The sequence below is a fragment of the Lagenorhynchus albirostris genome, chromosome 15 (assembly GCF_949774975.1).
Source record: "Lagenorhynchus albirostris chromosome 15, mLagAlb1.1, whole genome shotgun sequence".
Lineage (NCBI taxonomy): Eukaryota > Metazoa > Chordata > Mammalia > Artiodactyla > Delphinidae > Lagenorhynchus > Lagenorhynchus albirostris.
Window position 1 is genome coordinate 71526440 of NC_083109.1, and position 27081 is coordinate 71553520.

Here is a 27081-nt window from a genome sequence, read left to right on the forward strand (position 1 = left end):
GGGCCCAGCAGCAATGATCAGACTTTGCAAGTTCCCTTTGGCCTGCTGGCTTTTACTCCTCCTCTGCTTTCCTGGAAGCTTAATTGCCCCGTGTACCAGTGCTCACGCACAAGTCCGAGGTGGCTCTGGCAGAGTCATCCTGGCGTCCGATACCAGCCACGCTGAGCTTCAGTGCTCCAAGCCTGTCAGCATGGTGTTCATCCCTCCCTGCTTTGGTTTGCGCAGTTCCCTCTGCCAAAGCTGCCCCTTGCCCGATCTTCTGGCCTTTCTTTTGCCTGATGAGTCCACAAGAGTCACACCCTCTGAGACACCTCCTGTGACACTATTGTGCTGTGTTCTCATGGGTCTGAACCAAGGCCTTCAGAAACACGTGGGCATTTACTAAAGGTTTGCGAGAGGAATGTGCTGGAGAATAAATGACCTGAAGTGGCTTCTCTGCTGCTTATCGCTGTTGAGATATTCTTTGGGGGAGGTTCCCAAAGGTCTAGGATAAAGAAGCCTTCTTCCCGCAAGGATCTGTGTGCACTTCTGCCAGGTTGCTTGGGTCCCAGCCACCCTGGAACCCCCGTAATCGAACTCCAGAGGTTTCCTGGGGCTGCAGTCTTTCAGGGATGAGTTCCCTCCACCCCCAGCCCTGCTCTGAGCCGAGACAACTCCCCACAGTCCTCTGGAGTGTCTCTTTTACAGGTGCCACTAGGGCAGACCCCAAGTTTTAACCTCTGTCCTCCGAATCGCAAGAGGTTGTTAGAGCCTGCTGGCATCCAGCAGCACTTCTTCAGGATTTGTCGGACGCACTGCGGCCAAGGCAGCTCTCTGCTTTGCTTACCTCTACAGGACCTTCTTAGGTTTTTTGGCCTGCCACTTCCTCTTGCCACATCAGTTCTTTTATGCTTTTAAGATTAAAAAACACGTGCTTAGGGTTTATGGTTTCCAGCATCAGGGCTGGTCTGAGCTAGCCAGCCTGCCGTAATGAGAAAAGGAAGTCTGCGCTTTGTGCTTCATCCAGACCTCTTCTTTCCCTTCTCCCTGCCCTCAGCATCCTCCGGAAAGCCCTAGATAAGATTGCGGAAATCAAGTCTCTGTTGGAAGAGAGGCGGATTGGTGAGTTAGAGACGACCAGGCCGGCATTCCTGGACCAGGCGGAGTGAGGGTTCCTGAGAGCAGCAGTCAGGTCTCCCTGTAGGGGAGCCTGTGACCTCAGTCTGGTGGGATTGTTCCCGGGGCTTCTGACAGAGAAGCGCCTGGGCAGCCTGGGGTGGGGAAGGGAAAGGGGATCATCCCCAGAGCTCCCTGCAGACCATGCCGATTCCCCTGCTCCCTCTACTGCCTGGGTCAGTCACCTCCCTCCTTCCTACTGCCACCCACTCCCATTTCTTGCTGTGGGGAGAACCAAAGCTGCACCCTGGGTATCTTGAAGCCAGCCTTCCACATGGAGTTTACCTACACGAGGCACTGGCTTCCAGAGCCCTCAGGCTGCTGTGGCTTTCCCACCTCTCTTGCCCCAGTGAACCCCCCGTGTGCAACTCCTCACCCACCAAAAATGCTGTCACACTGCCAGCTGGGTTTGTATGAAGTGGCTGCGTGTGTTGAACCATGCCTGAGGAGGTCAGGGGTCTGTCCACATTTGAGAGTTTGTTTTTTAAACTTTTTGTTGAATTACAACATACATTCATAGAAAAGTACACGTAAGTGGACATACAGCTCACCGAAACTTTCACTAACTGAACGTAACGGATGTAACCAGCACCCAGATCAAGAACTAGAACGTGACCAGCACCCCCGAATCCCAGCTTTTGCCCTTTCTAGTTCCCTCTCCCTAGGGTACCCACCCTCCTGGTGTCTCACCATCTGGGCGGTCTGACTGTGGGCATCTGGTGGAAGGGGCAGGATGGCACCTGGGCCCTTGGTGCTAACTTGGGCGGTGGGGCTGCAGGCTGAGCTCTGACAGCCCGATGCAGGCAGGCTAGGGTGGGCCTGGGGGCGGGAACCCTGTCCCTGGTGTCTCAAAGGCTCACTTCTTTCCCACAGCGGCCAAGATCGCGGGCCTGTACAATGACTCGGAGCCCCCTCGGAAGACCATGCGCAGGGGGGTGCTGATGACCCTGCTGCAGCAGTCAGCCATGACCCTGCCCCTGTGGATCGGGAAGCCTGGTGACAAGTGAGGGCGGGCCCAGGGCTGGGGCGCTGGCAGGGAAGGGACTGGAAGTGACATTTTATTCCACCCTCAGGCCCCCGCCCCTCTGTGGGGCCATTCCAGCTTCTGGGGACTACGTGGCCAAACCTGGAGACAAGGTGGCTGCCCGGGTGAAGGCTGTGGATGGGGATGAGCAGTGGATCCTGGCCGAGGTGGTCAGTTACAGCCATGCCACCAACAAGTGAGTGGACGCCCAGCCCTGTGGGCTCTTCCCCCGTCACCACACCCACTTGGGCTGCGACTCTGACCCCTCTGCAAGATGGGAGAAAAGCAGCTTCCCCTGGGTGCCGGTGGGGATGGTGTGTGAAGTGGGCTCCTGGGCTACTTCCCTTCCCTGCCCTCCTCCCCCGCTTCCTCGGGGCTCCCTGACTTGCTCCCTGACTATGCACCTCCCTGAATCCACCGCTTTCCTTTTGTTTACCCACAGGTATGAGGTAGATGACATTGACGAAGAAGGCAAAGAGTGAGTGTGCTCATGGGGGGGCTGTGGAAGCCTGGGGGCAGCTAGGCTGCTGGGATGGGGCCCCCACCTGGCCATGAGTTGACCTTAGCTCCCCCTCGCCCCCACCAGGAGACACACCCTGAGCCGCCGGCGGATCATCCCACTGCCGCAGTGGAAGGCCAACCCGGAGACAGACCCCGAAGCCTTATTCCAGAAGGAGCAGCTCGTGCTGGCCCTGTATCCCCAGACCACCTGCTTCTACCGTGCCCTGATCCACACGCCCCCGCAACGGGTAAGCCAGCCTTCACGGGAGAGACACTGGCCCCGCTACAAGGACCAGCTGGGTCATGGAACATCTTCCCACTTTCCGTCCCCTTTTCCTCATCTTACAGCCTCTCTGAGCTAGGAGGGTCCTGCAAGTTGGCCTTTGTCTTCTGCTTAGTCTGCCCTACAGCCCTGCCCTCTAGGGCAGCACCAGCCAGCCCTCCTCGCTCCAAGCTTCAGAGCCTCAGCAAGCCCTGAGCAGAATGGACCCGAAGCATACTCTAGTCTAACCTCGCTTTTGCGCTGAGATGGGAAGTTCAAGGCCCAGGGTCTGTTTGGACCCTTGACTCCTGCACCGCTGCCCTTTCCTTGGCTGAGCTGCTTTCTCTCGAGCTCCTGACATTGCTGTGCTGACGCCCTGGTCACCCATCACCTGATGGGAGTTTAAAGGCTGTTCTCCCCTCTTCCTCCAGGATACCTGCCTGCTGCCCTGTAGGCTGTCTTTTTTTTTTTCTTTTTTTTGCTGCGTTGAGTCTTCGTTGCTGTGTGCAGGCTTTCTCTAGTTGCAGCGAGCGGGGGCTACTCTTCGTTGCTGTGCGCGGGCTTCTCATTGCGGTGGCTTCTCTTGTTGCAGAGCATGGGCTCTAGGCACACGGGCTTCAGTAGCTGTGGCGCACAGGCTTGCTTGCTCCGAGGCATGTGGGATCTTCCGGAACCAGGGATCAAACCCGTGTCCCCTGCACCGGCAGGCGGATTCCTAATCGCTCTGCCACCAGGGAAGTCCCCCTCTAGGCTGTCCTTGATCCCTTTAACACGGGCTCCCTGGTACCAGACCCTCCAGTTATGGCCCATCCATGTAGGTGGCAAGTCTCCCTTCTCCCTGCTCTTCATCCCTTACCCTTGGCCCTTTGTTGTTGAGCAAAGAGCTCTGTAGTAACAGGGACTAGGTTCAAACATCTAGACTTCCTGAGTGACTACGAGGACAGGAGAGGCTGGGGGCCCACGAGCCAGAGGTTCCTGTCTGTCTAGGTTTGGGGGGGCCTCGCCTGGAGGTCTCTGACCAGTCACTCCCGTCTGCCCCCTACTGCAGCCCCAGGATGACTATTCGGTCCTGTTTGAAGACACCTCCTATGCAGATGGTTACTCGCCTCCCCTCAATGTGGCCCAGCGGTACGTGGTGGCTTGTAAGGAGCCCAAGAAAAAGTGAAGCGGCCTAGCGGCCTCGCGATCTCCTGACACCCTCGAAGGATGCAACACACGATTCTGTGATCGAATAAATATTCCTCCTCCCTTGTCCATGTCTCCTGGGTTTTACTTTTCCAGACCCTTCCTTCCCGCCCAACTAGGGCGAGCTGGAGGCCACCAGGGAAGATGGCCTCACTTGGTCCCAGTGGGCATGTACCCTTTTGGCTCGGGTTTGTCCTTTGCTTCCAGCAGAGGCTGTGTTCACACACATCAGATTTTATTGTCGAGGCCTGTCTCACGCTCACCCTGATGAGCACCACTCAGCTCCCAGCGGAAGTGGAGGTGGCAGCCTGCCATCTTCGCAGCATAGTCGGCTTCAAAGCGCTCATTCTGGGCCACAGTGAAGGTGGATTTCCAGTCCCCAGTGATGCCTGGGAGAGACGAAAGGGGAGAGGTCCCCGTCACAGAGGAGGCCCTGACTGGCTGAACGGCGGCTCTAGCTGCTGCTCCCCCACTCTCTCCCCAGATGCCCGTGCCCGCTCCCTGGGGCAGCTCTCACCTTTCCTCATGAAGGCAGAGATGCTGTGGTCCATGACTTTGGTGGGTATGGTGCTGTAGTTGGTCATGGGGTTCTTCTTCATCTCCTTGAAAGATGTGTGCTGGACGATGCGATCCATGGTCTCCTCTGGCAGAGAGCGCCCCACGAACTCCAGGATCTTCTGAATCTCCCTTTTGGGGTTCTGGAGCAGCAGAGGGGCTCCTCAGTGGAGGTTTGCATTGCTTGCTGAGCAAACAGAAGGGAGGTCCCTTTCTAACCCTGTGGGGATCTGGCCACTTCTGCTTAGAGACCTCAGACCCTGTTCCTTGACTCTGGTCCTCTTTCCCTAGGGTAGGTCTGATTGCCTTCTGCCCTGTGGTCCTTTATTACAGATGTCTGGTTCCTGCTGGATGAGAGGAGGGACAGTCCTCTTTCATAACCGTGGCCCCAGGAGAAGCAACAGCAGTAACTAGCTGATGGATGAGTGCACGTGTTGCTGACTCGAGTGCTAGGAGATAAGAGCTATACAGGGCACTGCTGCAAGGGGGCACTGCTGCTCAGTCCTGCAGAGGGGATCCACGAGGACTGGGCTGTGGGCTGTCATAGGGGAGGGGCGCTGAGAGGGCCTTGGCAGGTCACTGTGAGGTTCCTGCCTCTCTGCATGTGACATGGAGGGACGCAGAAGCAGGCGGTCTCACCTGCTTTATGTCCTCATAGAAGAGGTAGAGAACAGGGTGGGTGTGACTCAGCTCCCACCACTCCTGCACGTGCTGGTACCAGGACCCGTAGGACACTGGAGAAAAGGGCAGGGGGCATGGACACAGAGGTTGGCATAAGTTGTAGCTGGTGCCCCTCAGCTCCACCCCACCCCTTTCCTTCCTCCAGAGTCAGCCCCACCTTCCCCAGCCATGAACTTCTCCAGGAAGCTGTCCCAGGTGCCAGGGTCAGGGTGCACCTTGGCCATGCGGTAGAAGTGGTAATAGGAGACGGCCACATCCTTTGCATTGCGGGCAACGTAGACCACCTGGAGGGGCAGATGACCCCCCCCCACCCCGGCACCATCACCACACAGCACACTGGGCACTAGGTGCCCCACCCTTCACAGCATCCTTGCCAGGGAGGTTCTCTCGGTTTGGCTGAGGGAGAAACGGGTCTAGAGGCTGACTCACTTGCAGTCCCATGGTGTGGGCGAGACTGAGCTGGGGCTTGAACCCTGCTCTGATGCCGAACTCTGGGCTGCTCCCTGAAACCATATTTTATACTAATCTAATCTCCTCAATGCCACTCTGCCTGAATTTGGAACAAGGCATGCTGGATTCCCACCAGCCTCTCTTCCACGGGCCTGTGAGCCCGGCTCTGCACAGAGGAGTCTCCTTTTCACCAGATTATCTGACCCCACTAGAGCCATCAGGCAGATGCCCCCCGCCTCCCTTAAGATGAGACCAGGCTGGAGGAGGTGAGGAGACCTTCCCAAAAGGTAGGGCCAAAGCTGGGATGGCCCCAGCAGCCTCCTTCCCTGGCTTCCTCTGCCATTCACCTTGACCTTCTGATCCAGCAGCGTCGGTGGAAGCAGAGCCAGGGGCAAGTGTGTCTTGATCAGCCGTGGGGCTGGTGTATCTTCCAGAAGCTCAGCACCTAAGCCGTAGGTAGGGAAAAGCCGGCTGAGCTGGAGCCCGAGTCCTACCTCCCAGCACCCCGCCACATACCTGTGGGAAGGCCAGGGACCCTGAGCTCAAGGAAGGGCACCCGGACGAAGATGGGGGCTCTTTGACACTTCTCCAGGTCGCCACCTTGGTAGATCAGGTCCAGGATCTCGCTTACCCAGGTGGTGCCTGGAGAGAGAGGGAAATGGGAGATGAGCAGGGCTGAGCACGCCCCTCCCGGCCCAAGGTGGGGACTGCAGCCCAGGATAGGCATTGGTGCCCTCATCACCTACCGGATTTGGGGTAGGTGCTGATGAGCAGGTCACTGGGCCAGGCCTGGAAGCTCTGCAGCGGCCCCAGCCCCTCTGCAAAGTACTTGATGAGAGGGATCCCCTTCATGTGCTCCAGTGGCGGGCGCGAGGTGTCCTGGACCAGCTCCATGCTGCCACGTCAGGGTCCAGAGTGTAGCTTCCTTCCCTTAACAATATCGCAGCGGGGCCAGCTGTTGAATTCTTGCTTTGAGGTAAGGAAACTGAGGCTGAGGGAGCCGCCTGCCCACGCTCACAGAGCTAGTGAGTGGTGGGGCTGGGATTCCAAGCCAGATCCAGTGCTCACGCAGTGGGTCACACCCAGGCTCATTTTTATTTGCCTGCAGAGCTTTTAAAATCCCAAACCAATTAAAACACTCTCTGGGGATGGGACCCAGATAGCAGTTTTTTGGAAGCTCTCCAGGGGATTCCATTGTGCACTTGAGAAAACCCACTCTAGGTCCTGCCTGTCTGAACTTCCTGCCAGCCCCCAGCTTGCTTTCTCTTCCTGCTTTGCCTCCGGGCCTAATCCTGGTGGGCTCCTCCCTGACGTCCCCTCCTTCAGCTCCCCTCCTGGCCCCTCACATATGTTGGAAAACTCCAAAAAGGCCAGTTGGGCCTGAGACCCCGCTTGCCCAGCTACCCTCCCCAGCTTGGAGAAGAACACAGCCAATTGAGCAACTGTTTGGGGAGCCGGAATCTGGTATGTGAATGGGCAAAACTCATGACTCACTGGAGGAGGGGGAGGGGAGGGAGCAGTGAAGTGGGAGGGGAAGGAGAAGGAGGGGGATTATTCAGGCCAGGCTGTAGATTGAGATGGGCAATCCATGGGGAAAGGGCAGGGTGTGAGAAGCTGGACCAGAAAGCTCAAGCGACAGGATGAGAGCCAGCAGCGCAAGCTGAGGGAGATCCAGCCCAGCCGGCCCACCACCTCGCTCTCACCTGACTTCTCTGGATCGTGGCCTCCTGACGTCTGCGTGCTGCGGCTTAGAACGCAGAACGGGTGTTGTGGTGAGGGCAGAACTGCTCTCTGAGCTGAAGGTCTTGTAGGTCCAAAGTGGGAGGGATATGGAGCTGGCACTGGGACTTGGCTGTTGTCCAGGAAGGAAAAGGTGAAGTTCGGGGTGGGAGGGCCCCTCTGTGCTACTCTGCTCAGTGCCCAGCTGGAATCAAGCTTAGACCGGCCTGAAAACCTAAGATATGGGTTTAGTGTGTAGAAAACAGAAGACTGAAACTAGGCACAAGGGTGCAATAGTTTTCTTTTTTGTTTTTTGGTGTTTCGAGCTGTTATCCTGGCTCCTGACCTGCCCTCTGAACTCCACCCCTGAAAAGGGGGCCAAAAGACAGCTTTACCTAATGGACCCAGTCTAGAAAGGGCAGAGGAGTGGAGGGGAAATGTGGGACACTCACCCTCCTGCTGGTTCCCGGCCAGTCTTGAAGAGGCCAAGGGTTCAGGTGGAAGGCAGCTCAGAGGCCCCCAGCAGCCCAAACATTGTTCCAGACACTTCTGGCTCTGACCACGAGGCCAGTCCAGAGGGATGTGCGTAGGCCGGGTCTTGGGGTTTGCGGCAGAGCCGAGCAGGGCAGGCTCTTTTTGAGGCAGCAAAGGATAGGAAAGAGCCAGAATGCTTAAGTCGAATAACCCTGGGAGTGAGCCCCAGCTCCATGGCTCCCGTGGGAAGGCGGCTCCCGTGGGACAGCACGGAGCCTCACTCATGGTTGGTAACACAACAGCCCCCAGAAGGTGCTTTTTTTTCTGTGGGTTTGAACAAGGCTCTGCAGACAGAGATGAGAAGGAGTTGGGGCTTAGAGAGCCACAGGACCCCGTGGGGGAACAGCATCCCCCCTCTCCTCCTCGGCCTTTGTCCTTACTGTTTGGATTAAAGTCTGGAGTCAAGCTGAGCACCGGAGGTGGGGGGGCTCTGTGTGCAGGGTGTGAGTCTCCCAAGCCCTCAAAGGACTATGTGACTTCAGAGGCTGGTCCGTGCTGGGGCCAGTGGACGTTCCCCACTCTGTCCTCCTCAGGCCCCAGGGACTGGCAGGGCCTCTGCCTCCTACCCCACTCTCCCACCCCCCAGCAAACACCAGAAGGTACCTTAACTCAGACTTTTTATTGTACTCAAGTAAAAACTGCCCAGACCCACAGGGGGTGGCACAGAAAAGGAGTGGGCAGAGGTTGGGGACGCTGAGGATCAGATCTCCAGCATGTCGGTCCAGTGTTCCTGTGGAGACAAGAGAGTTGGTGAAAGGCAGCCCAGGAGATGGGGTGGGGTAGTGAGGCTGGGGCCCAAGCCACCTCTCACCTCTTCTAATTCCGAGTCCTCCTCTTCCTCCTCGGTGCCCATCCGGCACAGCCAGATCAGGTCTCCCCACAGCAGTGAGTTCTTACAGCTACCAGGGGTGCGGTTGGTAGGAGATAGAGTCAGGATCCCAAGCCTCCTCCAGGCCAGGACCTGGGCGCTAAGATGAGGACTACCCCAGGCCTGGACTTGGACAACGGGGCACCGTCTTCCCAGAGCTAAACCAGGCTGGAGTAGGGGTGCTGGACTCACCCAGGGCATTGGCCCTCTAGGGGCAGAAGCTGCCCTGGCTCCTCCTGCAGGAACTCCTCTGCCAGGCAGATCACATGGGCCCTCAGGGAGCAGCCAGGGTGGGGGCAACACAGGGGGTCTTCTTCATCCTGTCAGAGGTGGCAGGCAAGTAAGAGAGAAAATGGGGAGTAATGATGTAGCTAGCAATGGTGAAGAATTTCTATGGACTAGACACTGTTCCAAGACTTTACATAAAACCACCTTATGAGACATGCGCTCTTGATACTATTATTTGTAATTTATAGATGAGGAAACTGAGGCACGGAGACGTTAAAATACTGGCCCACAGGGACTAAGCTGGCCAGTTTTCTCTGAGTGTTAGCAGCGATTACATAACACCACGGCAGGGCAGCCAGACCTAGAGTTCCTTAAAGGCTGAGCAATCTCAGGCAGGTCACTTAAGCTCTGAATGGCAAGAGCTCAACTTACATTTACTGAGGGCTCAGTAGAAGCCAGACTCATCATCTCAATTAATTTATTAAATATTTATTGGCAATCTGCTCTGCACTAGACCCTGTTCTACAGTAGTGAAAAGGAACTAAATGCCCCAGCAGAGTTTAGAATGGGCGGGGGGGGGCAGAAACTGATAACAAGGTAAATAAAATACACAGTATGTCAGACAATAATAAGTGTTAAAAGAAGCCAGGGAAGTGTACAAGAAAGAGTGGCAATTTCAGATGGAAAACCAAGGAAAACCTCACGGAGGAAAAGTGGCATTTTATCAAGACGTAAGGTCTAGGGAAGAACCTTTCAGTCAAAGGGAAAGGGCAAAAGCCCTGAAAGGAGAATACTGGCGTCGAGGAATGGCCGCAAGCACTATGATCCCCGTTTTCGAGATGGGGGCAGACTGGCCAAAGGGTGTCAGTGGGCTGCCCAGTCCCTCAAGAAACAGCTTGATCTTGAGTCCTCTGAATCCTAGACCGCCCTGACCCGGAGACCAGGTGGAGAGTCTTACCTGGAGCACACGCGCGCACAGGGTGCAGCGGGTCTCGGCGTCATGCTCCAGCTCGGACTCGGTGTCAGCCGCGCGGCGCCTCGGGGCTGAAGCCCGGGGTGGCGGAGGCCCGAAGGCCAGCGGCACGTGAGGCGGCGGCGGCGGGCAGAGATCCTGGCGGAAGTCGGCGCGCAGCCAGCGCAAGGTGAGTGGGAGTCGCGCCCAGGGCGGCGCGCGCAGCATGTGCGCCAGCACGCGCAGGTGAAAGGCGAAGGTTGCCTCGCTGCGCAGGCGCGGACCCACGTGCGCCAAGCGGCGCGAGGCCTGCGGATGCTGCCAGGCCCACTCGAACTGCAGGCGGGGAGTACTGAGCTTCAGGGCCGTCCGAGGAAGGCCCTAAGCCCTAGCCCCCGTCCTCCCGGCACCCCCGTCTCTTTTCTTACCCGAAGGGCGGCCACTGCGGAGGGGAAGCCGTGTACGATGAGCACCATCTCCCTGGGGAAGAGAATGAGGGGCGCGGCCTGTGAGCCCCTCGCCCCTCCCCGTGTCAAACCGAATCCCCTCGCCATGGTGCGCCTCCGGTCCTACCCGAGAGGGGAGTCACACCCGGCTTCAAGCCTAGCCCACGAGGCTCTGCCCCCTTCATGGAGGTATGTCCCCTCGCACCTGCTAACCTCAGGCCCCGCCTCCAGTCACAGGTATTTAACAGTCCTCCTCAGTTCCTCTCCCTTCCAGGCTTTCTCTATTCCAACCCAGCCTTGTTCACCAAGCCCCGTGTCGATGGACCAAACCTAGATCATCAATCCCCTTCCCACCCAACCCCCTCCTCTGAGACCCACAGCCCAGACTCACAGGGCTCCGCCTCCCCACTACCCCTTCTCCCCCGCGATAGTCCCCCCTCGTCACTAGGACCCCGCCCGCAGGCCCGTTTTTCAGCCCCCACGCCGGCCGCGCCCCTCTCAACGGGCCTCCCCTCCGCCGGCTCCGGCCTCCTCCTAGAAGCCCTTCTCCTGACAGTGACCCACCGCCTCTTACCAGGGCCCGCGTCCACTGGTCCGCCAGGCCCCGCCTTTTCTGCGGCCCCCGTTGTGCTGCTGCACCCGACGAGCAGGGTTGACCGTGAACCCTACGTAGACGCGGCCCCGGTGCCGAGGGTTCAGGCAGTAGAGCAGGTAGACGCCGAAGAAGCGCCCGGGCCTCGCCGCGCCCGCTGTGGGGCCCATCGGAACTTGGGGGTTGATTGCTCTGGCCTGTGACCCCGGGGAGAGCTGGGTTGCCAGGGACGCAAGATGCTTGTCTCGGAAAAAGCGCTTGGGGGCAATCCCAAGGTACCCTAGAGGCCACAGCAATGCAGGCTCGTGCACCCTCTACTAGCTGGAGCTAGGGTGTCCAAACCGGGGCGCAGATCCCCGGCTGCTGTGCAGGCGGCGGGTACCAATTAGCGTCCGCCGGGGCCTTATGCAGACTCTGATTGGCTGACTGATGGTAGGTGCAGAAACCGGAGACTGTTGGAAAACTGGGCTTGCAAGAGGGCGGAAGTGCTGTGTTTACTGACGCCTTAGTAAGGGCGGAAGTAGAGACCTCAACGGAAGTGGCGCTAGTAAGGGCGGAAGCAGTGTGGCAGGGGTGCGAGCAGGGGTACTGTACCCGCTGGGACGTCGACCCTGTTGGGCTGCCACAATGGAACTCAGCGCCGAGTACCTCCGGGAGAAGCTGCAGCGGGACCTGGAGGCGGAACACGTGGTGAGTTGAGCGGCGTGGACGCTCGCCCAGCGAGGGGAACAGGGCTCCTGAGGGGCGGGCTTGGCACCATCCACCCCATTCTGCCCCATAGGAAGTGGAGGACACGACTCCCAACCGCTGCGCGTCTAGCTTCCGAGTCCTCGTGGTGTCGGCCAAGTTCGAGGGGAAGCCGCTGCTTCAGAGACACCGGTGAGACCCCAGGAAAACCTCATTCAGCGCGGCCCCAGCTCCAGGACCACATCCCCGGCCGCTCCCCGAAACCTAACTCACCCCCACCAATGCGGCCCAGCACCGCAGACCACGACCCCAGCGATCCCGCCTTCATGGCCTCTGCTTCAAATATTGAGACTTCAGCCCTCTACCTCTCTTGTTGCCAGGTTTCAGGGACTACAACCTGGGGGACACTTCCAGTCTCCCGGCTCACCCTAGATTCGGGGTCTGCGACGCAGGCCCCAGCCTGCCGTTTTCTAACCCCATCTCTCTCTCAGGCTTGTGAACACTTGCCTAGCAGAAGAGCTCCTGCACATCCATGCTTTTGAGCAGAAAACCCTGACTCCAGAGCAGTGGACCCGTGAGCAGCAGAAATAAGGGACCCGGACCTGCACATCTATTAAATTATGAGTCAGGCCCAGCTTCTGTGTCAGTGTGTGTTGTGTGTAGGAGGGTGGGAGGTGTGCAGAGGCCGGGTCTAGGGCCTGGCTTCTCCCTGCCCTCCACTCTCCATTGTTTTACTTTGGGCAAGTACCTCTCCACACTGAGGCCTTCGTGTCCCCACTTATAAAGTGAAAGTTCAGTTCTTAAAGTCCCTTCCAGGGTGGGCCTCACAGGTCTTCTTTGTAATCCTTGGTGGACCCCCTTGGGGTACGGCCACTACCCACCCGACCCACCCATTCATTGACCATTGCTGGGGGTTCCTGCTCTGTCCTCCTTCAAGATGCATAGATGAGAAGTGCTCACGGTTTTAGGGCCTTGGGCAATTTAACAAACCTCTCCCTCTCCCTAATACCATCCCAATGTCAGAGGCATTATAGAAGATTCCACACTTCCCCTGTTGGTTCCCCAAGCCCTTCACCGCCTCAGGGACCTGGTACCCTAGCAGGGGCTTCCCAACACCTGGAATGGCAGTGTTTTCTGGCCCCTGGAGAAAGTCCAGTGACCCTTTGGCCCTGGGCTTGATGTGGCCACAGCTGACCCTGGAGAGCTGGTGAAGTTTTTCAGGAATGGAGGGGTGGGATGGGCATAGGGTTACAGCAGGAAAGTAAGGCCGACCAGAGCCACAAAATTGGGGCATGTGATGCCCTAGAGTCGACACAAGTGCCAGAGTTGATTAGGCCTTGCATAGGTGAGGGCCCTGAGACCCAGGAGGAATAGGAAGTGTGCTAATTGGGGCCAGAGCTCTTTGGGGGTGAGAAATTGCAGATTTCAACCATCCCACCCACCCTGTTCTCCTGTTTTCAAGGCCGGTTTCTTGGCCCCTAAATTACCACCACCCCCACCCCCATCTCCCTCTCTTGTTTCTCTCAGAGGAAGCTGGAAATCATGGTGAGTAGGGGCTAACCCTTCTGAGTTCCAAGGATCCTTCCCTGAACTTTTTTCCGTTTCCCTGGGCCAGGAGAACTAGTGACTACCCACAAGTCTGCTTCACTAGAAGGGCCCATCATCCCTTTGTGTGGGAGACTGAGGCCCAGGCTCCAGATGGTCTCCTTCTCTCTGTACCACACCCCTGATTGGATCCACCCCCTGGGTTCACAGAGCTGTGGTGGAGTCCCTCCCCATTCTATAGATGAGCAACTGAGGCGTGGAGAGAAGTGACTTGCCCAGGGTCACATGGTTTGCATAGAGATTGAGACCCAAATGGGCAGACAGGGACATTTGTACAGCATGCCAAAGGGGAATGGGGGTTCAAAAGGGACATTTAGTCCTTGCTGTGGTCCCTATGTGGATGAACAAAGCCCTGCTGTGGCCAGGACACCCATCCCCAACAGTCCTGTGTCCCAGCTCAGGGGGGATCACCTGCTAAGTTGGCCATCGGAAACCCATTTCCAAGTCCCCCCTTGATAGGGCTTGACAGATTGAGGTCAGACCCAGGTGGAAGCCACAGACAGGGTTCAAGAGGCAGCCATGTGGTGCAGGGAAGGCTCTGAACTAGAAGGGGAGACTTGCATCTTGACTCGGGATCTGTCCCTCAGCAAGCCCAGCTCCTGCTCTCAGCCTCAGTTTCCTTGCTTGTAAACTAGGGTCAGGGCCTATTGCTTTGATTCTAAGCTTTCTTCTTACAAAAGGACCCCTTATTTTGATCCCTTGGGCTTACAGTTTGGAAGATGTCATGTAAGTGCTGGTTGCTTCATCTTCCCCACAAGCAGGCAGCAGTGTCAGGACAGCTGCGTGCAAGCTGGTGTTGCGGTTGACTAGCAAAGGCAGATTTGGGGTAAACAGAATGACCGAGGCTCCAGGCTAGATCCCTGAGCAGCTTCGACCTACCAGCTGGAAAACAGAGCAGGCTCCCAACCCACATCAGCGCAGGATGGCTCCCACCCGCAAAGGCCTGTTCCTGTCTGTGGTCTAGGGCGTTCAGAGGCATCTCCCCAGCCCGCCCCTGCCATGGGTCAAGCTCATCGAGGCTATGGAGGGGGAAGCTCAAGTGCAGGTCAGTTCAGCAGACCCAGCATCTGGTGACCAGTCACTGGAGTCTGAGAGGTACCAGAAAATAAAGCCATTTTATTAGTATTTTCTTATCTGCCATGGTGGCCTGAGGAGTGGGAGTGGAAGGGAGGGAGGCGATGCCGTTGGCCTCAGCCGGTGGTCCTCTACTTGGCCTGGACTGTCTCCTCCAGCCTATCCAGGCGCTTCTGTAGCTCCTGTACCGTGGCCTGGAGCTTCCTCATCTCTTCCTCCAACCGGGATACGGCATCCTGGGGGATCCAGGGCTGCATCAGGCCCAGCTCCTCCCTGGCCACTAGGCCTCTTCCCAAGAGCCCCAGGGCTTGGGCCCTTCTGTCTCTCAGCCAGAGAGCTGCAGGCCTATAAGCCTGAAACCTGTTTTCTGAGGCCTCAGGATTATCCACTCCCAGCCCCCAAAGGATCCCCAACATTGTGAGTTTGGGCTGCCCCAAATGCCAGCCTCTTTCCACTGGGTCAATGACCACATCGGTAGCAGCCCCTGCCCTACCCCATCTTCCTGTCCCGATTCCCGGGCTCCCAGCTGCCTCTCACCGAACTGGGAACGCCACTGGCCTCAGGTGCCATCCTCTTGCGCCCAGTGTCCAGGCCCCGGTTGATCCTCAGCTCCCGGCTCTTTGGGGGCACGTAGCCATCCTTGAGGGAAATGAGGAGGGGCCCGGCATCCCGACCCCCTAGCCACTCCTCAGCTGTGAGGGCAGCGTCAGGCCCTGCAGTGGGCGGGTACAGGTCCTCCTGGAACAGGTCCGACTGTGGGGCAAGGCCAAGGCTGGTTAAGAAAGTGGGCCACACCACCACCCGCCACTCCGAGAGCCCGGGGAGGGACCCTGGAGCATCACCTTTCTAGGCACCGTCATGGCGATGGGCTCACACCTCCGCTCGTGCAGCTTGTAGAATCTGTGGAAGCAGGAAGGCGATCAGCGCCCACAGCATGGCTGGGCTGGGACTGAAGCGCGGCGTGCGGTCGGCACTGCCCAAGGAGCATACTCAGGTCAGGGGCAGGGGCAGTTACCTGGCAATCTCACACTTGTTCACCTCCAGACCACGTTTGGGCATGTAGCCCATGCCACGCTGGGACTCCTTGGAACTGAACATGGAGAGATAGTGCAGGAATGGGGCCTCGGAAGTGATCTCGAAGTACCGGATAGAGCTGTCACCCTGCAGGTGGTGGATGCAAGGGAGGATCAACACGGGCAGATGCCTCCAGCCGTGGTCCTTTCCCAGTCCCCCTGCCCACCTTGCTCCCCCGACCCCCTGCCCAACTGGGCCACCTTGCCACAGAGGTAGACAATGTTGGTGTCAGGGTCAAAGAAGGGCAGCAGGACACCGCTGCTCGTGTCCAGTTCCTGCAGGGACAGCGGCTCCTCCAGGTGCTTCTGTAGAGACGGGCAGGGGTTTATAATGAGCTGGACCACGTCAGGCCCAGGTGCGGTCCAGTGATGGAGGAGTGGGGTGGGGGGCTTATAGACCAACCAGCGGAAAACCCCATCTCGCGGTGGGTAAACTGAGGCCATGGCCTTCCAGCCAGACACTTGGCAGGGCTGGGACTAAGCCTGTTCCCCGCCGGGCACTCACCGTGTCCCACAGCGCCACCTGCCGCTCACTCATGCGGCTGAAACCTGTGGTCAGGATGTTTCCATCTGACACAAACACGGCACGCACAGGCCGGGTCCCCTCATGGGGACGGTCCTTCTCCTGGAAGGAAAGGGAGGGGACCGGTCAGGCATCCGCACGCACCCCCTAAGGGCCAGGCCCCAGCTGGGAGTGGGTAGCATCTAGGGGCCTGGTTGGTGGTGGGTAGGAGGGGCAAAGCTCTCAGGGTCAAGGGTCAAGGCAACTCACAGCTACAATGGTGCCTTTGCGGGGCTCAATGATGCGGAATCGCTTGTCGCGGCAGGAGGTACAGATGAGGGCGCCATCTCGGCTCCAGTCCACGCTGTAGATTGTGTCCGGGTGCACGTCCGAGCCCAGTGTCAGCACGGCCGCCCCCGTGCCCACGTCCCACACCAGGATCACATTGTCGCAACCTGGGCGATGCCCCCAGTGTCAGAAGTCATGAGCCTCCCACCCTCGCTGTCAGGGGACCAGCCCTCCCTGCTTCTCCCCCCGGGCACCTGCACTGAGAAGCACATTCTGAGCTGTGGGGTGCCAGGCCACAATGCCCACGCGCTTGGTGTGACCCTCCAGGGTGACGACAGGCTCCCGCAGGGGCAGCACCAGGCCCCCATCAGGGATCTCCCACACCTGCAGAGACGCGGCGAGTGAGTCTCGGGGGCTCCGAACGTCAGCTCCAGTGCTGGAGCCCCCTCCTGGCCCGTGTGTCCCCACACTCACCATGACTGTGCAGTCCTCGGAGCCACTGGCAATGACATTATCATTGTGCGGGCACCAGGCGATGTCCAGCACTGGGGCCGTGTGGCCACAGACCATGGGCACGTTCTTGTCCACACGTCCAGTCTAGAGGACACAGCAGGGCCTCTGAGGGAGGTGCTTTTGCCCTCCAAACCCAATCCAACCTCCCCACTCCCCTCCACGAGGCACGGAGAGAAAAGCTGTGAGGTCCCTGGGAGGCAGAGCGGGGCCTGGGGTGGGAGGGTTTGGTCCTCTGCCCCTGCCCCAGAGTTGTCTGGGCAACTCAGTAGTGCGGGATGGGCACAGGGGGCTGGTCCTGCCTTGCCGTCAGAGCCTTGCCAAGTTCCTGCCATCTCTAGCTCAGTTTCTCATCCATGCCCCACGGCCCGGTACTCCCACCCCAGCTTCCCCAGGTGAGGCCCCCATGGGAAGACAGGCCAGGGCCCTGGGCATGGGACAGGCTGGTGGGGGGTAGTTATACTGGGGCTGGAGTTCCCCAAGGAAGTGTGTGTGAATGATGGGGCTGTAGGGATGGGTCCTTCCAAAAGGACAGGGATGGGGAAGTCTGTCATAACCGGCCCCCCGGCAGGAGCAGAGGTTTGGAAATGGGCTCTTCCGGGGACAGCTGCTGCAGCAGGGCTTCCTGTGTGAAGAGCGGGCCCAGCTCTCACCCCGACAACCACTTCCTCTTCTCTTGTTTCCATCGGACCTTTTAAGGTAACAACTGAGGGCCTGTCTCCCCTTCCTGTCTCACCACCCAAGAGCACAGGAGTGTGCTGGGGGTGGGGGTCAGCAGACAACAGGGCAGGGGAGGCAAGATCTGACGGAGGCCGGGTTGGGGGAGCCGAGAGGGTCTCTTACATCATCCCTGCCTGTGAGCTGGGAACCAGAGCTTGCTGCATTCCCAAGGGCTCCGAAAGGTCCCTCCAAACCCTAAGAGCACTTGCCCAGACTCCATCCCAGCCCTCTTCGTGCTCCCGAGGGGAGAAAGGTCCAGGCTGAGAACTGGGAGGCCTGGCCCTGGGTCTGCAGGACTCACTGTACGTCCCTTCCCGTGTCATCTCCCCTCTAGCTTTAGCTTCCATCCGCCCACTGCATGTAGGAGCTGAAGGAAGCCTAAGGTTCATCTGGCTCAACTCAACTTTACAGACAACACTGTGGCCTGGGAAGGCTTGGGGATAGTCAATCACCTCATCAGGACCCCCAGGGGGCCACTAGATGACCAGAGCCCCCCCACCAGGGCTCCAGGGGCTCACCTTGCCCAGGGGCAGCACCAGGAAGGCCCCTCCCCCACTGGCCTCACAGATCAGGGCCACGAACTTGGGGTTGACAGAGCAGAAGCCACTGTCCCAGGTGTTCTGTGAGACGCGCACGTCCTCATAGCACTGGTCAGCCTTGGCCGGCTGTCCAAACACGTGGCGGAACTTGCTGGAACGGACCACCTGCCGGCTCATCCTGGAAGGCACACAGGTGGAGGGCTTTTCTCCCTTCAGGTCAACTCTGACCTTACAGTGGCCCCCATCTCCCCCAGGACACTCCTCAGCCTGGCAGTCATGGCCTCAGCTAACTTCCCCAGCATGTCTCCCCGGCCCCTTGCCGCTCTCCTCTGTAACTGACATCCTGCTACGCTCACACTCGCCTTGCCCACACCTCCTCACCCCTGGCTAACCTGCAAGGCCCACCTTCTCAACCCGCCCCAAGCCTGGCTTCTGTACCCTCAGCCTCCCCAGCAGAGCCTGATGTGGGGTAGCACCTAGTGCCGATTTGACCACAGAATGGCTGACGGACACAGAGCCCTTCCTCTCTGACGGGTCACACTCCGGGGCCTCAGTGCGACAGCTTGGAGGGTGGGTTCTCTCAGCCTCCGTGTCCAGACCTCACACCCTCACACCCACATGAGAAGCTGCCTAAAGGCAGGGGCCCTCCCCGCCTCCAGGCCCAGGGTTGGACATGCTGAGGGAAGCAGCATGTAGGTTTGCCTGGGAGGCATGTCCTCAGTGGCAGGAGGGCTTCCCCAGCAGGTCTCCGGGCTCCAGAAACAAGCGGATGGCTCGGGTCCCAGCATCACCTCCTCCACGCACCTCTGCTTCTCGCCTCTGCTTAAGCAGGTGCCCTTCAGTGCCTTCTCCAGTCCCAGTGGAACTATCCTCAGGAAGGGAGAGGCCGGCACCCACTTCTCAGACGGAGGTCCAGCTAGGATGGTTTTCCCCCCGGGCTGGGTGACAGCGAAGCCAAGGGGCCTGCCTCTGGCCCCCCAGGCTCTAGGCCCCCATCCTGGCGCCCAACAGCATCGCCTTCCAGCTCACCGTGGGGGCCCCCCCCAGGGCCTCTCCTCCACGGCCCCAGCTTCACCCTTTTGCCCCCCCTTCAGGCCTAGCCCTTCTCACTGGGGGCTCCAGCCAGCCTCGCCCATCCCGTGACTCTCCAAGAGGCTCCGGGGTCCACCCGCCCGGAAAGCAGGTGAGGAGCTTGCGTGAGGAGAAGCAGTCTGGGGGCAGGGGATCCATCCCAGATGGGAAGCCTGGGTCTGGGGAGAGGGAGCCGCAAATCGGAGGTTGGGAGACAGGAAGCCATCGTGCCACCCCACCTCCTTCCCCACCGCAGGTACCAGGCCCGGAAACCACGGAAAGGGGAACTTGGTCTTTTCTTGTTTTGCTCTCAACCCCTTCCTGTCTCCAAGCTCAGGGCAGCTGCTGGGCTCACCCCACCCTGCCCCCGACTGCCACCCCAAAGACTCCCATTCTGGGGAGAGTCCGGTCGGCGCGTGTCCTGACACCCGGGCTCCCCCACCTCCATCTTGGCTGCGGTGGTCCCTCACCCTCGCCCGCTCCCGGAGCTCTCAGACACGCAGACGGACCCTCCTCCGCGCACCCACACCCCAGGCGAGTCCCGCCACGCGGGGCGTGAACGGGCTCTGTCCCCGCCTCCGAGCCAGCTCGCTCTGACAGTCTGTCGGCCCCCGCAGAGGGCTTCTGCCAGGCTCCCGCCTGCCCCACAGGTGGCCCAGGGCAGCGATGCCGAGTCCCGTCCCCGGGCTCCAGCCTTACCTGCTGCTGAGAGATGAGTGACCCCCCAGACGGAGGAGGGAGAGGAGGAGGAGGAAGCAGCTGGAGGAGCCTGCGACTGCCGGCTGAGGATGCTCTTGTCAAGACAATGAATGAGAAGCAGCGGCGCCCGCCTCCTTAGGGGTGGCAGCGCCCCTTTGGGCGGAGCTCTTGAAGGAGAGAGCCCTTCCCTCCGCAGAGGCGCCGCCTCGCCCCACCAGCCCGCAGCCTCCCCTCCCCTCCCCTCCCCTCCCTCCGCGGAGAAGCTCAGCGCCTTAGGCTGCCAATTCGAAACCAAAACAGATGCTGCTGGCCCGTCGCTGACAATCTGATCTGCACTTTTTAATGTCAAAATGTAAAAAATACCCATTCCTTCTTCCCTCCTTCAGCCCACCCCCAGCCTACTCGCCATCCTTCGCCTGGCATTCATAAAAGGGCCCATCAGTCCTCCCAGCGGCCTTGGTACAGCCCCCCCGCCCCCCCCCCCGCCCCAGCTAAGGCTATGCTGCCATCTCTTCCCCCACCGACGACGCTCAGGGAACAGGAAGGCGGGGGGACAAGGAGGAGGGAGAACCCTGCACCCACCTGCACCCAGGAAGCCTGGGGCCTCTCCGGGCTCCTACATTTACAAGCAGGTGGCCTTGGGAGAGTCACTTAACTTCTCTGGGTCTGTCCTCACCTAGGAGCACCTCTGCCTGCCTCACAGGGGCGAATGAAATAATTTGGTGTTATGGAGAGCCTCTTTGCGCAGGGGCTACGGAAGTGAAAAAGTCAGAGTTGAGTTCCTGCCCCAAAGAGCTCTCAGTCTACTGAAAGGAGAGGCACAAATAACAGCTCCAAGAGCTAAGTAGAGGCCGAAGCCCAGACTTCAGACTGAGAGGAAGGAGTTCGCTCCCATCCTTGGCATCAGAGTCTCGGAGGTAGCAATGCGGAAAGACCCGCTCTAGAATCAGACTGCTTTACGAGCTTGACTCCTGGCCGGCCGGCACACCTACTGAGTGACGTTGGGCAGGTTCCTTAACCTCTGTCAGCCTCAGTTTCTCTTTCTGTAACAGCGTCATACCTACCTCCTGACTTTATTGGAAAAGAAAGCCTTCTGCACCTCATCCAAAGTGTAGCAAGCACTTAATAAATGTTGCCTCTCACCACTGTTACTGTTTAGAGTATTGGGACTGAACCTGAAAGGATGAGAAGGGGCCAACAGGCGTGACCGGAGGAGGTCTTGTCAGCAGAGGGGCAGCCTGAGCAAAGTCCCAACGATGTGATCCTTCAGCCCCTGGTTCAAATCCTGCCTCCACCACAGCTTGGCTTGCGTGATCTTGGGCAAGAGGTCTAAACCTCAGTTTCTTCATCTGTAAATGGAGGCTAAATATGATCTGTCCCGTCCAGCTTACAGTTATGAGGCTCGAGTGGTTATATAAGTGTCCTACACACTTTTATTCCATTCAAGCATCCAATTGTAAGAAGCTCTGTGTTGTATTTCACCTGAGAGCCTGCTACTGGACTGGACTGGACGGGGATGGGCAGGGATTTTGTCTCTAGCGGAAGTGATGAGAATAACGGCTGGGATTTACTGAGCACCTACTGTGTGCTGGGCACTGCTCTAACACTATAAATACGCTGCACTCGCTTAATCCTCACAACACACCCAGGGGGCAGGTACCACCTCTAATGTAAAGAGAGGAAACTGAGGCACCCATGACCTTCAGTCCTGCGGCACCTCATTTCCAGGCAGAGGACAAGCACGTTGTGAGGGGCCTGAAAACCATGCCCCCTGAGGCAGAGCCTGACAGGCATGGAGAGGGAAAGGTGGGGATGCGCAGAGGCTACTTTCTCATTCCAGCTGGTCTGCTGTGGGGCGGGGGGCACAGACGCGAGGCTGGTAGTGGAGGTTGTGAGGCAGCGGCTGTCCCAGCAAAACAAGAGTGAGCGTTAGCTCAGTAGTGGGTGCGGAAGGGCCCTGCCATGCGGCTCTTCATGTGCTTAAGATGAGGCTGATCCTTCCTGCGAGGGGTGTGGGGAGGGTGTTCCTGCCAGATGCCACTGGACCAGCATCTTACCATCCCCTCTTTCCTGGAGGCTGCCTCTGGGTTTTCCTTGAAGAAACCAACCTTTATGCACTGGCAATCCTTGAGGTTTGAGAGAGTGTCCAGGGTAGGCACACAGTCCACGTTTCCCCAGTCAAAGCTACCTTTTTTGATTGGTTCAGGGGTGGCCACTTAAATCAAGTCTATGCGTGAAGAAGCAGATTCACTGGAGCTGCTAGGAAAAAGAGCCCTCTTTCCACTGGAGGTTAGTAAGCTAAAAGGCTATAAGCCCAGGACTACTAGTGACCATCTTGACACCATGCAGGAAAAGCCACCCAGAATGAGCCCACACAGAGGACTGCAGACACAGGATATGAAGACAGCCATACTCTTGACATCATTTGAGTATCGGGATCAAGCTGTGCCTGAGTCCCTTAACCTTTCATAAGTTCCTTTTTACGCATAAGTCACTACGTTTGAGTTGGTTTCTGGCATTTACAGTTGAAAGTGTTCTGACTGGTACACCCACCATGGAGGGAGACAGGACCGGAGGCCCTTCCAAGGTGCCAGATACACAGAGTAAAGAGGGACTGAAATGCTGAGCACGGGATAAAGTTCAAACTCCTTAGCAAGGCCCACAAGACCTCCTCTGGTCTGTCCTGCCCTAAAGGTCTGTAGAGCATGATGGAGTCAGCCCCAGAGAATCTTTCCTTCATGGTTCTCCTGCTGCCCCAGCACAGTGATGTTTCCTCACCAGTAAAGGTGCACAGCACTGCTCACTTACACTAGAGTGTGTGCCCATCACCCAGCTTCAACAAGTACCACCACATGGCCAATACTCGTTCATTCCTTCTTCCACATTATTTTCTTGGCATGTATTAAAAGAAATCCAAGACATCATAGCATTTCAACTTAAATACTTCTGCATTTATTTCCAACAGATAAAGACTTTTAAACTCTTAGAGTTTTTAATAAAATTGCATTAACTTTATAGATTAATTTGAGAAGGATATTAAGACTTCCATCCATGAATAAGTGTATTTCTCCATATATTTATGTCTTCTTTTATGTCCCTTAATATGATTTTATAATTTTCTCTATAAAGGTCTAGTATATCATTAAATTTCTCCCCCCCAATAGGTGTATTATAGTTTTGTGGCTACTTTGAATGGATTCTTCTCATTCTAGTTGTAACCTTATTTTATTTCCTTTCAAAAATCAACTTTATTTACATACAATAAAATACATCTTTATTCCCATACAATATAGCACACTCAGTTTAAGTGCATGGTCCAATTAGTTTGGACAAATGTATATACCCAAGTAATTACCACCATAATCAAGATATAAAATATTTCCATCACTCCTAAAAGTTCACACCCTTCTACAATCAGTTTCCACCCTCAGACCCCGGCAACCACTGACCTGCTTTCTGTCAGTATAGATTAGTTTTGCCTGCTCTAGAATGTTCCATACATATGAAATCATACAGTATGGGTCTGTCTTTTTCCATTCAGCATAATGTTTTGAAATTAATCCATGTTATTGTATGTCAGATAAGGATTTTTATTTTACCCGAGCACAATACCACTACGTAATACATAATTATACCTAAAATGTTTAGCAATAATTTCTTTTTTTTTTAATTTTTTAATATTTATTTTTTTTGGCTGCGTTGTGTCTTTGTTGCTGCACGTGGGCCTCCTCTGGTTGTGGCGAGCGGGGGCCACTCTTTGTTGCGGTGCGCAGGCTTCTCACAGCGGTGGCTTCTCTTGTTGTGGAGCACGGGCTCCAGGCGTGGGGGCTTCAGTAGTTGTGGCGCACGGGCCCAGTTGCTCCGCAGTATGTGGGTTCTTCCCCGACCAGGACTCAAACCCGTGTCCCCTGCATTGGCAGATGGATTCCTAACCACTGCGCCACCAGGGACGCTCTCTTATTTTTAAAAAAAATATTTATTTATTTTTGGCTGCGTCGGGTCTTAGTGGCGGCACATGGGATCTTCCTTGTGGCATGCGGGATCTTTCATTGCGGTGTGCAGGCTTCTCTCTAGTTGTGGTGTGCATGCTCAGTATTTGCGGTGTGTGGGCTTAGTTACCCTGCGGCATGTGGGATCTAGTTCCCCAACTCAGTAACGAACCCGCGTCCCCTGCACTGGAAGGTGGATTCTTAACCACTGGACCACCAGGGAAGTCCCTAGCAATAATTTCTTAACATCATCTAATTCCCAATTTATGTTCAAATCTCCAAGATTACCTAAAAAAAGAAAAGAAAAGGAAAAAAAGAACCCAGAAATGACTCTTAACATCACCAAAAGTAGGACACCCAGATATTACAGGCCTCCCATAAAATGATATAATAAGTATGTAACATCACCTTTGCAGTATTCTTGCCAAAATCATCACCATCATCATCGTCATCATCACCAGCCAGAATCTAATGGAGCCTCTAGATCTTGCTATTAGTTTATAGGAAATAAAAAGGATAGAAGACCAGGTTAAACAATACCAGGAGGAAGCAATTACCTAAATCTGTAATGTAGAAAATTTTATAGGATAAACGATCTGGCTTCAACAAATAAATGGCATTCAAAGGAGGGGAAATATATTAAAAGAGCCTTAAGAAACATATCAACTAACATGTGAACTTTCTCTGGATCCTGATTCAAACAAATCAACTGTAAAAGGAGATTTTTTTTTTTAAAGCATGAGTTTTAAAGCAGGGAGACCCTGGTTTGTTTATTCATTTATTTATTTTTGTCTGCGTTGGGTCTTCGTTGCTGCGCGTGGGCTTTCTCTAGTTGCAGCGAGCGGGGGCTACTCTTGGTCGCAGTGCTCAGGCTTCTCATTGTGGTGGCTTCTCTTGCTGCAGAGCACGGGCTCTAGGTGCACAAACTTCAGTAGTTGTGGCTTGCCAGCTCTAGAGCTCAGGCTCAGTAATTGTGGCACGTGGGCTTAGTTGCTCTGTGGCACGTGAGATCTTCCCGGACCAGGGCTCAAACCCATGTCCCCTGCATTGGCAGGCGGATTCTTAACCACTGTGCCACCAGGGAAGTCCCTAAAAGTAGATTTTTAAAAATTAGATTCCGTCACTTACAACCAAGAGTCCCGAATGCTCCAAGCAGCACTGGGTCCTTGGTGCTGCACCAACATTCCATCGCTGAAGAGTCTCAAGAGCTCTGTGATGTGTTTTATTGTCCCTCTTTTACAGATGACCAAAATGAGGCTCACAGGCAGTAAATGACCTACCCACAGTCACACAAACTGGGATCCAAATACAAGTCTGTGTGACCCTTGAAACCCATGAGTCCATTCACGGTTTCCAGTTGTTTTGCCGAAAGCCTGCTTTCGGTTTTAAGGTTCGTTGGATTTGTTGACAAAACAACCACTCATTTCACACAAATAAACAGCTTTAATCAATTCTTTAATGAAAGGTGATTTAACTTAATTTTAATATACAATCTTTAGAAGGAAAGGAACAAGAATATTAGAGAAACATAACAGGGTATCTACATCACCGAATTGGGCCGACACCTACTTCCAGGTCCAAGTAACAGCTGGGAAGTCCCAAGTGACAGCGATCTGAAGCCCCAGTTGGGAAGGGTCCCGGGCGGTGCGTACACCCCACGGGTGAGACTTCAGATTGGAGTTCTGGGGGCTTCCGTTTATAATTCCAGGCCGCAAACTGATATGATCAGTTCGCGTGCAAAAATGGAGCTCTGAGTTTACTTTAATAATGCTGTTGGTTTCACCATGTGGGTCACAAGATTTTCCAGACCCTGGGGGACTGGCCAGGTCCCCAGGGCTCAAGGAATTCCAAGACCCACTCCTTTTCTTATAGTAAGCGCTGCTTGACTTGCTAGCAGCAATTGTTGCGTGTGCAGGTAAGCCCGCAGTCCAGGCAGGGCTACAGGTCGGTCAGAGGCCTGCTTCTGCCTCTGAAGCCTGAACAAGACTGCTTTATTCATTTCCCCAACACCAGTCGACCTCTCGAAGCAGAGGAGGGCACAAAAGCCAAGAGCAGTGGGATCTGGAGGGCGAACCAGGATTGAAGCATGGTCCGTAGATGGTGGTGGAATGGGTGAATGAAATTACACTTATACTGGGTCTTGAATGAGAGTTTGCCAAGCAGAGAAGAGAGAGGAAGAAAAGCAAGGAAGGGACAATGACGTTTTAAGGGAATGGTGAGCTCTTCACCATGGCTGGAGCTCAGGGGCTTGGGATGACGGGGAAAGTGGTGAAGCTGGGAAAATCCCCAGGAGGCAGCTCATGAGGGACCTCAAGCTGTGTCTTCTCAAGGAGTTTGCTCCCTATGCAAGTCTCTAAGTAAAGAAGTGACAGGGTCTCATTTGCAAGAAGTTACTCTGACAGCCTGGACCCTGCCCCTGTGGCCCCCAGACCTTCTCACAGTTGTGGTCCCCCATCCGCCTTGAGGCTCCGCCCTGACCCACATTCAGGAACCATCCTGGCCTTAAGCAGGAGGCACGTAAAAATGCCTTGTCCACAGGCTCAGGTCTGAGCCAACCTTGCCGGCCACTTCTCGCCAGCCACCTCCTCAGGCTGCCTTCCTTACCTTTATGAGATGATCACTGCTCCTATTTTATGGAGAAAAGAGGCAAGAATTCTTTCAACCCCTTTACTCCCAACAGCAACAACATCTCCAGCTCCTAGAAACAGCCATAGGCTGTCGTTACAGGGGAGGTGTCCTCCTAGGGCCCAAGGCTGATGCCTCCCTCTTGGGACACATTCCTTCCCACTTCCTCAGTGACCTCACTCCATCGTTTAACCCCTTTCTCCTGCACTGCCAAGTTCTCCTCTCCACAGACCCTCTCTCTTCAGTATCTAAAAACAAGCTGAGTTCCCCTGGGTCTTTGGGGGAACCTCTCTCAACTTGGCAACCTCAAACCACTTCCCTATCTCTGTCTTACCGTTCACAATCAAGTTTCTTGAAAGAGTTGTTTACACTTACTGTCTTCACTTCCTCATTTCCTACTTAGTCTCATGAGTCTGGCTTCTGTTCCCACCTTTCCGCACAGACGTGCCCTTGCCTCAGCCACCAGTGATCTCCTGATCATTACATCAAATGAGCACGTTCTGGTGATCATCTGATGCTACCTACCACTCCCTTCCTCTAGAATCTT

At 56.2% G+C, this 27081-nt stretch overlaps 5 protein-coding genes across 11 annotated transcripts in view; 2 read left to right on the top strand and 3 right to left on the bottom strand.

The window, feature by feature from the left end:
- The window catches only part of SGF29 (SAGA complex associated factor 29), a 27884-nt gene extending 23690 nt beyond the window's left edge, over nt 1-4194 (top strand). For 2 of the 3 annotated variants that reach the window (XM_060124747.1, XM_060124748.1), the window contains 6 exons: nt 1037-1101; nt 2029-2158; nt 2229-2375; nt 2622-2657; nt 2766-2928; nt 3991-4194. In XM_060124747.1, the coding sequence (XP_059980730.1) occupies nt 1037-1101; nt 2029-2158; nt 2229-2375; nt 2622-2657; nt 2766-2928; nt 3991-4107 (658 nt within the window). In that variant the 3' untranslated portion in view covers nt 4108-4194. The remainder of the gene's footprint in view (nt 1-1036; nt 1102-2028; nt 2159-2228; nt 2376-2621; nt 2658-2765; nt 2929-3990) is intronic. The other variant, XM_060124749.1, reaches the window with a different exon arrangement.
- Nucleotides 4192-8156, bottom strand: LOC132506198 (sulfotransferase 1A1). 4 transcript variants are annotated; one of them, XM_060124746.1, is made up of 9 exons: nt 7985-8156; nt 7517-7665; nt 6560-6778; nt 6330-6455; nt 6161-6258; nt 5521-5647; nt 5322-5416; nt 4645-4825; nt 4192-4516 (listed from the first exon to the last, which is right to left on the bottom strand). In XM_060124746.1, exons 3-9 carry the CDS (start codon nt 6705-6707, stop codon nt 4356-4358), a joined length of 936 nt encoding a protein of 311 aa, XP_059980729.1. In that variant the 5' UTR covers nt 6708-6778; nt 7517-7665; nt 7985-8156; the 3' UTR covers nt 4192-4355. The 4 variants fall into 4 exon arrangements, with proteins under 4 accessions (XP_059980729.1, XP_059980728.1, XP_059980726.1 ...); XM_060124745.1 differs by having other exon boundaries at nt 6560-6782; XM_060124743.1 differs by having other exon boundaries at nt 6560-6743; nt 7985-8155.
- A 510-nt stretch (nt 8157-8666) lies between these two features.
- On the bottom strand, nt 8667-11544 carry SLX1A (SLX1 homolog A, structure-specific endonuclease subunit). Its single transcript, XM_060124750.1, has 6 exons — nt 11135-11544; nt 10543-10594; nt 10121-10450; nt 9127-9254; nt 8878-8965; nt 8667-8796 (listed from the first exon to the last, which is right to left on the bottom strand). The coding sequence occupies exons 1-6, from the start codon at nt 11320-11322 to the stop codon at nt 8767-8769; spliced, it is 816 nt and encodes a 271-aa protein (XP_059980733.1). The 5' UTR covers nt 11323-11544; the 3' UTR covers nt 8667-8766.
- Nucleotides 11545-11612: 68 nt separating this feature from the next.
- BOLA2B (bolA family member 2B) lies at nt 11613-12473 on the top strand. The gene is made up of 3 exons (XM_060124751.1): nt 11613-11842; nt 11934-12031; nt 12331-12473. Exons 1-3 carry the CDS (start codon nt 11780-11782, stop codon nt 12428-12430), a joined length of 261 nt encoding a protein of 86 aa, XP_059980734.1. The 5' UTR covers nt 11613-11779; the 3' UTR covers nt 12431-12473.
- A 2067-nt stretch (nt 12474-14540) lies between these two features.
- Nucleotides 14541-20014, bottom strand: CORO1A (coronin 1A). Of its 2 annotated transcripts, none has more exons than XM_060122547.1 (11): nt 19921-20014; nt 18130-18328; nt 16856-16978; nt 16636-16765; nt 16364-16548; nt 16097-16216; nt 15793-15897; nt 15534-15679; nt 15361-15418; nt 15056-15271; nt 14541-14754 (listed from the first exon to the last, which is right to left on the bottom strand). In XM_060122547.1, the coding sequence occupies exons 2-11, from the start codon at nt 18325-18327 to the stop codon at nt 14650-14652; spliced, it is 1386 nt and encodes a 461-aa protein (XP_059978530.1). In that variant the 5' UTR covers nt 18328; nt 19921-20014; the 3' UTR covers nt 14541-14649. The 2 variants fall into 2 exon arrangements, with proteins under 2 accessions (XP_059978530.1, XP_059978531.1); XM_060122548.1 differs by lacking the exon at nt 19921-20014 and adding an exon at nt 18955-19448.
- Nucleotides 20015-27081: the final 7067 nt, after the last annotated feature.

Excerpts from the sequence above, each read along its gene's own strand:
- LOC132506198 (XM_060124746.1), bottom strand. The coding sequence starts at position 6,707 with ATGGAGCTGGTCCAGGACACCTCGCGCCCGCCACTGGAGCACATGAAG. Across the intron at positions 5,417-5,520 it reads GAAGTTCATGGCTGGGGAAG|TGTCCTACGGGTCCTGGTAC; the intron begins GTGGGGCTGACT and ends CCTTTTCTCCAG. Across the intron at positions 4,826-5,321 it reads TCTATGAGGACATAAAGCAG|AACCCCAAAAGGGAGATTCA; the intron begins GTGAGACCGCCT and ends CTGCTGCTCCAG.
- SLX1A (XM_060124750.1), bottom strand. The coding sequence starts at position 11,322 with ATGGGCCCCACAGCGGGCGCGGCGAGGCCCGGGCGCTTCTTCGGCGTC. Across the intron at positions 10,595-11,134 it reads ACCAGTGGACGCGGGCCCTG|GGAGATGGTGCTCATCGTAC; the intron begins GTAAGAGGCGGT and ends TCTCTTCCCCAG. Across the intron at positions 10,451-10,542 it reads CCGCAGTGGCCGCCCTTCGG|TTCGAGTGGGCCTGGCAGCA; the intron begins GTAAGAAAAGAG and ends CCCCGCCTGCAG.
- BOLA2B (XM_060124751.1), top strand. The coding sequence starts at position 11,780 with ATGGAACTCAGCGCCGAGTACCTCCGGGAGAAGCTGCAGCGGGACCTG. Across the intron at positions 11,843-11,933 it reads ACCTGGAGGCGGAACACGTG|GAAGTGGAGGACACGACTCC; the intron begins GTGAGTTGAGCG and ends TCTGCCCCATAG. Across the intron at positions 12,032-12,330 it reads CCGCTGCTTCAGAGACACCG|GCTTGTGAACACTTGCCTAG; the intron begins GTGAGACCCCAG and ends TCTCTCTCTCAG.
- CORO1A (XM_060122547.1), bottom strand. The coding sequence starts at position 18,327 with ATGAGCCGGCAGGTGGTCCGTTCCAGCAAGTTCCGCCACGTGTTTGGA. Across the intron at positions 15,419-15,533 it reads AACAAGTGTGAGATTGCCAG|ATTCTACAAGCTGCACGAGC; the intron begins GTAACTGCCCCT and ends CTGCTTCCACAG. Across the intron at positions 14,755-15,055 it reads CCAGTGGCGTTCCCAGTTCG|GATGCCGTATCCCGGTTGGA; the intron begins GTGAGAGGCAGC and ends TGGATCCCCCAG.